Genomic DNA, 12,895 nt, shown 5'->3' on the forward strand with positions numbered 1-12,895 from the left:
AGGAAGAGAAGAAGAAGGAAAAGGAGGAAGAGGAAGAAGTAAAGGAGGAGGAGGAGGAGGATAAAGAAGAGCAGGAGGAGGAGGAGGAAAATTCTAGATACATATAACAGCCCCCAAGCTGCAGAGCCCTGAAGTCACTGTTTGGAAAAGGGTTCCTACATCGGGTTCCCAAGTCTAATTGTTCACAGTGCCTTATTACAGACCTAGAACACCCTTTAGAGTCATATACTCCTCTGTCAATGCTTACATTTACATTGCTATTGAGCTCCTTACTAAAAGATCTGTGACCACTTCCCAGACAGTGGACTCCTTGTAAGGCTCAGATCAGCATCAAAAAAATTGTCCTTGTGCCTCCAGCAATGAATAAGTAGCAGTCATAATGATAACAGCTGACTTTGCTGTAACCCTAGCAGGGTTTAAGTCCCAACTAAAATCCCATCTTCTTTGGGAAGGCTTCTCCATTCCCTTTTATTTCCAGTGCCTTCTGTTAATGATTTCCTTTTTAGCCAGTAGGTATAGCTTGCTTTGTATATTTGTTTGCACCTTATCTCCATCCTAAAATTGTAAGCTCTCTGAGGGCAGGGACTGTCATTTGCTTCTTTCTATCCCCAGTGCTTACTTAGCATAGTGTCTAGCACATAGTAGGCATTAATAAATTTTTTTTGATTGATTAATCCTCACTAATTTGTCAAGTAAAGGCAGCATAGAACTGATGTAGAGCAAGAAAACCTGAGTTCAAATTCTAAATCCACAATGTGATCATGGGTAAGCCTCTACATACAGCAAAACAAGCATAATAATAACAATACCTATTCCACGTGATAGCTTTGTAAGAACTTGCAGACATTCATGAGATCTCAATGTCTCAATATTCTCCCTCTAAAATGCCCTGTCTGGACTTGAGTTTCCTTATTTCTAAAAGGAGTGCATTTCACAGATCTAAGTTCCCTTCCATCTTGAAATCAAGGATTTTATTATTAGGAAAAGGCTACTAGCAGGAACTCCTTCTTTGCCAAGCAGCCCAGAGGCTCTGGGGAATGAACAGGCTGGTACATGGGACTATCAGTCAGGTCTCCTCCCAGCCTCCCAGCTGCTAAACTTAAGAATCATCACCATTCTTCTACTCCTGCTTCCAAATATGTTCTACAGCACACTTTCAGTTTCCATAACAAAAAGCCCACAGGGAGCCCCCAAGTAGATTCAAATCGATTTAAAAAGCATGTATTACAAGCTTGCTATATGCCAGATAGTGGGAGTGCAGAAAAAATAAATAGGTCTTGCCCTCAAGGGATTTACATTCTATTGGAAGAAAATAACTGTTCAAAACTACAAATAAGAGCTCACTTGAAGAAGTTACCAATGCTAAAATCTGGAATCAGAAGGAAAACATAATAGGTTTCCTAGAGGAGGTGTCTTAAATGTGAGTTGAGGTAAATCTTAAAGGATGCTGAGGCAGAGATGAGGAGGCCATAGCTTCAGGGTATGAGGGATAACGTGGACAAAGACATGGAGGTAGGAGATGGAATGACTGAATGTGGACGATCCAATGATCAGTCTATGAGAAATCCAAAAGTCAAAGTACATGAGAAGTTCAAAGAAAGGAGGAAGAGGATCTTGTTGGGCTAGTCAGTTCTACTCACATATTTGAGATGGAGTAGCATAGGAAGGGTTAAACTACTTTTTTTCCTACTAAATCACAAGCTCTCTCTCTCTCTCTCTCTCTCTCTCTCTCTCTCTCTCTCGCTCTCGCTCTCGCTCTCGCTCTCTCACTCTCTCTTACTCTCTCTCACTCTTTCTCTGTCTCCACCAACTCCCCTTTTCTCCCCTCCACAGAAAAATCATTGATTCTCTGGAGTAAAAAAAAAAAATGAGTTCAAAACCTCTCTGATATTTAATATTCATGTGACCTTGAACAAATAGTTTAACCTTCTTAGGCTTCAGTTTCCTCATTTGTAAATCTAGGGAGTTGACTGAGTTGTTCTCTAAAGAACTATCCAGATCATGACTCAACAATCCCACTTAAAAGCAGCTCTGGGGGTCCCCAAGACTTCTTTTTCCAGTCCTGAACAGAGCACAAAAGCAAATCAAGAAACTCTGCGCCAAGTTATTGACAATTCCAGGCAAGGTAATAGCCAGTGAAGAGTCATGGATGCAGCCCACTTACCTTCCTCTTACAGGGAATTGACTACCTCTCCCCACTTGTCTCTCAAGCACTTAGCACATTGCCGGGCATACTGCAGGTGTTTAATAAGTGTGTGTTGATGAATCCATTGGTTGATTATGAGGGAATGGATGCTTGAAAAAAGAGGATGTATATAAGATATCCTAAAGGTAGAAATGACAAAATTTGGGAACTGATTGGATAAAAGAGTTCCCTTCCATCTTGAAATCAAGGATCTTATTAGGAAAAAGCTAACTCTTTAGTTAGGCAGGAATTCCTTTGCCAAGCAGCCCAGAGGTTCTGGGGAATGAACAGGCTGGTATAAGGGGCCATCAGTCAGGTCTCCTCCCAGCCTTCCAGCTGCTAAACTTAGGAATCATCACCATTCTTCTACTCCTGCTTCCAGATATGTTTTATAGCACACTTTCAGTTCTGATAACAAAGAAGAGGTAAGAGTGATGAGTTGAGGATGACCTAGGTTTGAGTATGGGCGACAAGGAGTTAGTTTTGCCCTTAACTATGAGGAAGAGGAGAAAGATTTTTGGGGGATAAGGGGTTGGCGGAGGGGAAGAATAACAAGTTCTGTTTGGGGCATGTTGAATTTACATTTTATATAGGACATCCAGTTTGAGATGTCCAATATGCAGTTGGAGATGTGACAACAAAAGTCAGATGAGAAGTTAGGGCTGAATGAATTGATGGAAGGATCATCTGCAAAGACATGATAATTGAATCTATAGGAACTCTGAGATCCTTAAGCAAAATAGTATGAAAGGAAAAAAGAAGAGTATCTAAGTGAAGATGATCTTGAGGGACACTGACTCATGTTAGAGGGAACAAGTTGGATGAAGGTCCAGCAAAGGTAGGAGGAGAATCAAGAAAGAGAAGTGCCACCAAAAAAACTAGAGAGAAGAGGGTGTATGACAGTGTCAGAAAGGACAAGACAGATAGAGATTGTGAAGGTCATTGGATTTGCCAATTAAGAGAACAGGTAACATTCAAGAAAGCAGTTTCAGATGAATAATGAAATTAAAAGCCAGCCTTGCAAAGAGTTTAGAAGGTGATGAGACAATGTAGAGGCCCTTGGGGTGTCTAACAGTGTTAGACACACTTATCAAGGAGTTCAGCCATGAAAGCTAAACCTCTATAAAAGAGAGGAGAAATTTAGAACAATAATTGGTCAGGATAGAAAGAAGAAGAGAGGGTTTCTGGAGGATGGGGGAGAATCTTCATGTCTCCATTTTTTGTGTGTGTTTCTAGACAGTAAAGAAGCAGTCAATACGAAGGGAGAGACTGAAGATAAATGAGAAAATGGGGTTGACAGAGAAGATAATTTGCTGGAGGAGATGAACTGGGATGGGTGTTGCTTCTCCATGCAAAGGGGGTTGCCTTGGAAAGGAGAAGGACCACTTCATGTTGTGAGATAGGGATAGAGGATAAGAGAACATCAGAAGGCATCCGAGTGATGTGAAAATGTAGAAAGAAGAGGGAACTCATAGCAACTGGCCTCAACTTTCTCACTAAAATATGAGACAAGGTTTTCAGCCGAGAAAGTTAGACAGACATATCCCTGGAGGCAGCCTTATACCCAGGACTTTGCTTTTGGCACAAAGAGACAAAAGCCGCTCCAAACATTTGGTCTTTTCAAATAGAGGCAGGTTGGGAGAGCTGAGAGATTGGAAGGAGGGACCTGAACAATAAATAAATGGAAATGCAGGATTTGAAATCATGAAATTCCCTTAAGCTGGGAAGATAAGGAAGAATTAGGGATTTAACATTTTGAATGTAAGATTTCTCCATTCTTTTGATATGGTAAAGCACATGAGCATTGGTCATATCCCAGAAGACAAAATACAGACACATACATGTATACAGACATAAGACATTGGTGCTAAAAGGCAGATGGTTACTGGAGAACAGATGTTTTCCTCAATTCCACTGTAAATTTCTCAATATTCTTAGGGGACCTGGGACAGGAAAGGACTGTTTTTTGTTCACAGTGATACAGAGTTCAACTACATTCGCACAATATTCAGGAAGACAACAAATAAAACAGGCATCAGAGATGAGCAGAACTGGGAAGAAACCAGTGGTGTTCTTACCTCCCAAGATCTGGATACTATGCAGCTCTGAATGCAGCTCAAGACCACATTAGTTCTTTTGGTAATTACATTCTATGAAAAACTCATTAAGCTTGCAGTCCATTTAGCAATTCCCCTTTCTCCACCCAGATCTTCTTAGACAAGTTACTTAGCCACATTTCTCCCATTCTAGACTTTGTAAAGCTGATTATTTTTTGTAGAAAAGGCTAAGAATTCATATTGATTCTGTTACCTAATTCTATTTGACCCAAATGCCTTTCAATATCTTTTATATCCATTTTCAACCAGCATTTTAGCCAGCTCTCTTAGGTTTGTGCCATCTGGAAATTTGACAAATACGTCTTCTATCCCTTTATTCAAGCTACTGATAAAAATATTTAATGGTACAGAGTCAAGTACGCATCCTTGGATCAGTCCTTTCATGATAACGCTGGACTGTAAATGACTAGTCTTTATGTCCAATGATTGAACCAATTCTAAAGCTACCCTACTGTGCATCCACATTCATCACTTTAAACTACTCCGTGTTCCACTCTCATTTTTTTTCCTTTCTCATCAGAATTGCTTCTTTTGTGTCTTCATAATCTAATTATTGGGAACTTTCCATTCCTTCTGGATGAATATTTTTTCTCCAGAATTTTAGGACACAGAATGCTCTCTACCATTCTAAATCTAAGGGCCATGTCAGACACTATCTTTCTTATGTAACAAATACCAAGGTGTCATGAATATCTGTCAAGATACCCATTGTTTCTATTCCAGTAACCAATTCTTCCTTGTAGGTGGAAATCAGATCCATGATAGAAATTCCCTCATTAATAGCATCTATCTCAAAGGCTTGTTGTAAAGATCAAATGAGATATTTGTTATAATCACTGGTACATACTAAGGGTTTAATAAATGCTTATTCCCTTGCTCTTCTCCCATTGATTGAGTCTATGAATGTGATGGAAAATACTATTGTTTTAAAAAAAAGTCTAAGAAAAGGTGGCTGAACAGAAACCTGGGAAGACTTGAAAGAAGTGATACAGAATAGAGTAAGTATAAAATCATTTTCTAAGATCTTAGGTTTCTTGGTTGTTGCTGCTGTTGGTGCTGCTGGTGTTGTTTTTATGTTAAAGGAAGCCAGTTTTTATATTCTCCTCTTCCACCCTCATCTAGAGGTTACTTACAGTAACCCTCTGTAGCATCTGCCTTGGTGGCTGTATATAAGCAATTTTCCCCTCTCCCCCTCCTATTTTGGTCCTTTGAATTTGATTTGCAAGGCCCCAAGTCAATATATTTTTACCAACCCTTATTAGTTATACTCCAGAATTTTTCATTCCCACATATTAAGCTACAATCCAGAAGGCCATTCTCAAATATCTTCTTAACAAATTGCTCATTTCACTCTTTGTCCTTATTGACATTGGCTGCTCCATTAAAGCTATGTCCTTATGACTATTCTTATGCCCTCCAGCAAGTTCTAGGTTATATGATTCAATATTTTCTGAGGCATTAAAAGCAATGTTAAATTGTATTATTAATAAATAAATTAAAAACAACAGTGTTAATAAGAATTATTATTCCTTATCACAACCAATTTACACATCAGATTCTTTCTTGTGCATGTGAGTTCCTCATGAAGATGAACTAACAGACCCTTCTGTATTTGGTATTTAAAGTTTGCAAAACAGACTTCACATATATGATCTCAGAACTTCACCTGCTTTTCCTCACTTTACAAATGAGCAAACTGAGGTATAAAGAGGTTAAATGACTCATAGAGTTGTATATCTGGAACCGAAAGGAATATCAAAGGACATCTAAACCAATCCCCTCATTTTACTGATGAAGAAACAGAACTCCAGATCCTCCAAATGTTTTTTTTTCCATAATCATACAACTAATGAATCTCAGAAACAGAATTTGAATCTACATGGACTTTAATACTTTGTCCACTATAACAGCAGAACTCCAGATCCTCCAAATGTTTTTTTTTCCATAATCATACAACTAATGAATCTCAGAAACAGAATTTGAACCTACATGGACTTTAATACTTTGTCCACTATAACAGCGCTAGCTCACTACAAAACTCACAAAGGAAGGATCTTACTTCTCTACTTTAAGCAGTGGACACTAACCTTTCCCAGAAGTCTTTGAGGGTTGGGGGTGGAGAAGCACTCACTACCAGCTCTCACTAACAGAGAAAGATAAGGCAGATTAGGGACTAAATGCACCTCTGAGATGTTGAAAGGCATGATACATGCTGGCTTGCTTTTCAAATATAAATTCTTTTAATCATTCTGGATATTAAGAGGCAGAAAGAGCAGAAAACAAACAACAAAATAAAGCTCGGCACTCTGAAGCCAAAATAGTACTCCTTTAACCCATTAAGTGTTTATCTCTGTCTCTCTTTTCCACCTGCAGTGAGCCAGCTAGGAACACTCAGTAATGATAGCTGCAATTCAGCCTTTCAAGCATCAATTTTCCCCTCTCTTCAAAACAATCCAAAGAAAGACAGAAACCCAAAGGGGAGGAAAGGAGCACCTGATGATACGTACACCATCCTCAGAAGGCGGTTTAGAAGCCTTAGAGAGAAAGCCAAGAAAAAACGCACCTGGCTGAGAGCGTCAGCCACCCCCGCCTCTGCTCAGCCTCTCTGGCACTGCGGGTCCCAGGTTTCTACAGAGGCTTGGCAGAGTATGGAAACTGAGGCAAGGGAAGGGAAGCGGCCCACCCAGAAGAAGGGCAGACCAAGAGCTGGCCGCCCTGTGGCCCCTGTGACTTACTGGTGGAGAAGTTGGCTTCGGGATGGACCGGAGGAGTGGAAGGAAGGAAGGGTGGGTAGCCCACGAAGAAGGACCGCAGAGAACGCTCGGAGAGGAGGGGAGAGCGCTGCGATGGGATGTTCTCACAGCTGCCCACACTGTTATGAATCTTCAGGTTCAGGGGCTTGTTCCTTTTTTTGACCCTGAGAGGGAAAAGGACAGAAAGGAGAGTAAAATAATAATCACAGCCACAATAACTATGGTGAGGACAGGAGTCTAGCAACAAACATTTATTAAGAGCTTACTATATGGCTAAGAGTGGGGACACTTACAAAAACAAAAATGATAGCCTCTGCTTTCAAGGAGCTTGCATTCTACTGGAAGAGACAAAAATCAACCAACCAGAAAGCTTTGAATAAGTGTGGGCTATGTTCTAGACTCTGTGGGTATGAAGACAAAAATATAACAGTCCCTGTCCTTGAGAAATGTATGTTTTATCTGGAAAGACACCATGAACACACACAGAGACAGACACAGAGAGAGAGACAGAGACAGGGACAGACAGAGACAGACAGAGATGGACAGAGAGACAGAGATACAGAGACAGAGACAGACAGAGACAAAAAATAGACAAAGAAACAGAGGACCAGAGATACAGACAGAAAGAGACTTATGGACAGAGACAGAGGGAGAACCAGAGATACAGAGACAGAGAGATGGGAAACACAAACAGACAGAGAAAGAGAGAGAACCAAAGACAGAGAGAGCAGAGACTCAGAGACTGAGATAGAGAAGAAGGGAGAGGAGAGAGATTAAATTCAAAATAAATGCAAGATGATTAAAGAAGAAAGATCACTCAAAATCAGGGGGATCAGCAAAGATTTCATATAAAACAGGAAAAGAGCTAGGAGACATCCTGCTCTAGTACTGAGGACCACTGACCTTTAGAGAGGGAAACTGTGAGGGTCCAAGTGATACCAAGGACACATCAGGAAAGGTACAGAGAAAAGTGCTACAGAATTGAACTATATTGCCATCACCATTGTAAAGCCCTGTTAGTTTTGCAAATAGACCACAATTTCATTATCAGTAGAATGACAGCTCCTTGAAGGCATGTATCATCTCACTATCTGGACTCCCGACTTCCTCACTTGGGATGAGCATATCATATTTTTCAGAGTTCAGATTTTAAAATCTGAGATCCAGGTTCAGACATTAACCTGCTTACTTTCTTCAGGGTCCCAGGAGTTATCATTGACCAAGTTTTCCCATTAATTTCTCCCAAAATAATGGTGCTAGCCAAGAAGAAGTCTCTAAAAGAGCCGTGCACTTCAGTGGCTCTAAGTAACTGAATGATTCACCTTGTGTTGGGCCACCTGAAATGCTCTTCTTTCTGATTTGCACTATATAGAGTACCTCTCCTACTTGCAGGCAAAACGCCATCTTCAGTCAACCAATCAATAAACATTTATTTAGTGCCTATTATGTGTCAAATACTGTGCTAAGGGCTGAGAATATAAGAGGCAAAAGATAGTCCCTGCCCTCAAAGAGCTTACAATCTAATAGGGGAAAGAACATGCAAACAAATATATACAAAGCAAGATACATACAGGATAAATAGGGAATAATTAACAGAGGGAAGATACTAGAATTATGAGAGACTGAAATTTTTCCTGATCTCCCTACCCCTGAACTGCTAGTTGTCTCAATGGTTATATGGAATATAATTTCCTGTAGTCCTTAAATAATGCCATTATCAACTACTGAGCAGTTCAATCTGCTTAGGACCTCTCTTCCCTCTGACTCCGGGGTCCTTTCTGGCATTCTCTTTATAGCAGGAAGTGTTCAAGATAGATTCCTAGCAAAACTCTTTGAAATGCTCAAATAAATGATTGCTAAAAATGTAACTTACTGCATCTTTCAATTCAAGAACAGATTTGTTTTTAAAAGGCTTGTTTCTATTTTACTTAGGGATCAGTGTTCTTTTTAAAAAAATACTCGTGTAAGATTGGAGGGGAAAAAAAGAAATGCCATTCATGGAAGGTTTTTTTCTCTGGTGAGCTAAGGCAACTGTCTGATTTGTAGAGAAAAAATGCTTTCATTGTTGGAAAAGAAGCGAGCCTTCCACAAAGAAATTGTGGGAGAGATGCTCTATAGTTTGTCCTCAATTACCTTGGGATAGATTTGCTCCCCTCCTATCTATGTGACATTCTCCCCCCACTCCAGGCCACTGACTCATCTTGGATCCCCAACAAGGTCAGACCAGGTAAATCCAAGTGAACTTTCTTTCCAAAGAACAAAATAGTGGTCGTGCCATGAAAGTTAATACATGGTTTTGGACAAGTCACTCCCTGACTAGTGTCATCTTCTAATAACCACCTGAACCTTTTTGATCTGCCTTCAAAAAAAAAGTTAATATGTATCAGATACTGTTTTAGGTACTCGGGATACAGGGATAAAAAATGAAAATAGTCTCCCCTCAAGGAACTTAATTATAATCAAAATATATACAAAATAATTAGAGGGCAGCATGGACATTTAGAAGAGGGGCTGATCTTGTGCAAGAGATGGCCCTCGAGCTGAACTTTGAAGGAAGGTAGGAATAATAAGTGTGAGTGAATAGGTATTGGAGCAGATAGAGTATTGGAATTGGAGTCAAGAAGATTTGAATTCTGATTCTGCCTCAGACACTTACTAGCAGTGACATAGATAAAACTCAAATATGACCACAGCGTTCTGTTAGTCAAGAATCTCAAGTTCTCTAGGATAGAACCTTCTTGTCTCTAGGATCAAAAATACAAATATAGTTTTTTGGTTTTCTTTTTAAAGTTTAAAGTCCCTTCTAATATGGCTTCATTCCAACTTTCCAGGTTCAGTCCTTACTAGTGCCCTTCATGATCTTTATGTTACACGATGTCTCATAGACTACTTCCAAGGTGTTCCCCATGCTTGGAACAACAACCAAGATTTCTCTGGCACTTTCAGCACAGTCCATTTCTATAGCACATTTTTTTTTGCCAAGTGCTTTACCTATAGCGGTGCCTTTGTTTCTCATTAACAACCCTGAGAGGTAGATGCATTTATCCCCTATTTTGCAGATAAAGAAATTGAAGTCGCTCAGAGAGATGATATCGCTTCTGGTCACACACCAGGAAACTGAATCATTTCCATTTGAATTGTCTTAGGAAGATTCTGAAGATCATCTGGTAAGATAAAATATTGGACACTGAGGTCCTTTAATGAGCTGAAATGCCAAACTTTACTGCAGAGGGTATAACTCTAATGGGCTGGCCACATGGTTTGAATGTCAAATGTACATTTGTCTAAAAGGCTATTTTACAGAGAACTCACCCAAGTCGTGTTCAGATGGAAGTGATACAAGGACCCTCTCGAGGTTTTTCTGAAGAACTTTGGGATCGATGTTGAGCCATGGAAGACATTGGCACACCCAGCATGGCGTGCCCTCATCAGAGAAGCAGCCATGTTCTAGGAGCAGAATTGCACTAACTCAAAAGGAAGAGATGCATAAGTTTAAGCATCTCTACTCTGAATGTTCACATGGATTATATGTGTCCGACCTGTGATAGTGCATTCCAAGCTTGTATTGGTCTGATCAGCCACAGTCAAGACACACTGTACCTGGACCCCAAAATAATGACCTCATTTTGGTCTTCTTTGAACACATAGGATAATCAACCATTTATATGTATTTTTTGGTAACTGTTTTTAATAATTTTTTTAAATAACAGTATAGTTATAGAATTGATTTCTTTTGTAATCTTCTATATTTTATTTTATACTCTTAAGGGGGAATGAACATTCATTAAATACCCATATTTCAGGCATTGTGCTAAGTACTTTATAATTATTATATTGTTTGATACTCGACTACTCTAGGTGTTATTATTTTTCCATTTTACAGATTAGGAAATTGAGGCAGATGGTGGTAAAAATGATTTGCCTAGAATCACACAGCTAGTAAATATCTGAAGTTAGAACTCAACTCTTCCTAAACCTAGACCCAGTATTCTATCCACTATTATCATCTAACTGTCATTTAAAAAAAATTATCTGGAAAAGAGATTTCTAGACTTTATCAGATGGCTAATGGGCAGAAATTGGGAGAAGAGGAAGGCTATAACACAAAAAATATGAAGAACTCAAACTCTACACTGTGGTCTCTCTAACTCCACAGAAATTGACAAGAAGTACAGGTGCCCCAAGGAACAATAATAAATATCTAGCTATCCTCTGGAACTATTCAATGCTACTTTTTTTTCTTTGCTATTTTTAAGTTAATTTTTTATTAGAGCTTTTTATTTTTTTTCCTGAGGCACTTGGGGTTAAGTGACTTGCCCAGGGTCACACAGCTTGGAAGTGTTAAATGTCTGAGATCAGATTTGAACTCAGGTCCTCCTGACTTCAGGGCTGGTGCTCTATCCATTGAACCACCTAGCTGCCCCACAGCCTTTTATTTTCAAAACATATGCATGGTTAATTTTTCAATATTGATCCTTGCAAAACCTTGTGTTGTAAATTTTTCTCTCCCTGCCCTCCATCCTCTTCCCTGATGGCAAGTAATCCAATATATGTTAAACATGGGGGTAAAAAAATATATTAAATCCAATATATGGGGCAGCTAGTTGATGTAGTGGATAGTGCACCAGCTCTGAAGGCAGGATGACCTGAGTTCAAATATGACCTCAGACACTTAACACTTCCTATTTGTGTGATCCTAGGCAAGTCACTTAATCCCAATTGCTTCAGCAACAACAACAAAATCCAATATATGCATACATATTTATACAATTATCTTGCTACACAAGAAAAATCAGATCAAAAAGGAAAAAAATAAGAAAGAAAACAAAATGCAGGCAAACAACAACAAAGAGTGAAAATGCCATGTTGTGATCCACACTCAGTTCCCACAGTCCTCTCTCTGGGTATAGATGGCTCTCTTTATCACACGATCATTGGAACTGGTCTCGATCATCTCCCAATGCTACTTTTAACAAAGGAAGAAATGACCAAACTGCATTTGTAAAGCATCTTTGGTGTAGCAGGAACCATATTAGGCAAAGGAGATAGAAAGACAAAAACTAAAACGCCCTGTGCTCTCAAGGAGTTTACATTCTACTAGTAACTCTGGCTTGAGGCCAGTCCTTCATCTACCCTTCCACTGATAGTTCTGCAGCTCTCAATTGCTAGTCTTCCCATCTCTTCCATGAGAAATCTTTCCAAATGCAAGCACACTGCTCTATTTTCTCTTTCCTTAATTACCCATGCTCTCCTCTGAAAAAGCAGTACCATGCCGTGAAAAGAGCAATGGATTGGAGGGTTCAAATCCCAGCTTTGCAACGTAGTACCTGTGTGACTTTGGACAAATCTTCATTTCCCTGAGACCCTCATTTCCCTTCTCTTCAAAATAAAAGGCTCAGACTGAAATATGTCTAAGACCCCTCTCTACTTTAAACGAATAATGGCCACAAAGCCAGCAACAGGAAGGAAAAAGAATAACAATGGAAGATTAGAGTGGCAAAGTTCTTCAAAGATCATCTCATTAGTAGGGTAGATAGAGCACAGGCCCTGGGCTTAAGAAAACATGATTTCAAATCCTATCTCAGATAATTAATACTTTCAGTTGTATGACCCTAAGCAAATCACTTAACTCCTCAATTGCCTCTCAAAAAAAAAAAATCATCTCATCTAACCTCTTCCTTTTAATCCATAAGGAAACAGAAGAATCATAGAATCAGGGATGGGGACATGGTAGTGTGGAACCTCAGAGGCCATCTCATCTATCTCTCCATTTTATAAATCAGGAAATGGAGGCTTAGGAAGGTGATTTGCCATTTATTAGATGAATCAGAGTTCATCTA

The 12,895-nt window shown here is 39.5% G+C and overlaps 1 protein-coding gene across 1 annotated transcript in view; it reads right to left on the reverse strand.

Moving 5' to 3' along the window:
• Positions 1–12,895, reverse strand: part of KSR2 (kinase suppressor of ras 2) — a 562,622-nt gene that overhangs the window by 233,675 nt on the left and 316,052 nt on the right. The window contains 1 exon segment of the mRNA XM_051972874.1: positions 7,038–7,219. Coding sequence (XP_051828834.1) covers positions 7,038–7,219 — 182 coding nt within the window.

Source organism: Antechinus flavipes, chromosome 1 (assembly GCF_016432865.1).
Source record: "Antechinus flavipes isolate AdamAnt ecotype Samford, QLD, Australia chromosome 1, AdamAnt_v2, whole genome shotgun sequence".
In the NCBI taxonomy this organism is placed as follows: Eukaryota; Metazoa; Chordata; class Mammalia; order Dasyuromorphia; family Dasyuridae; genus Antechinus; species Antechinus flavipes.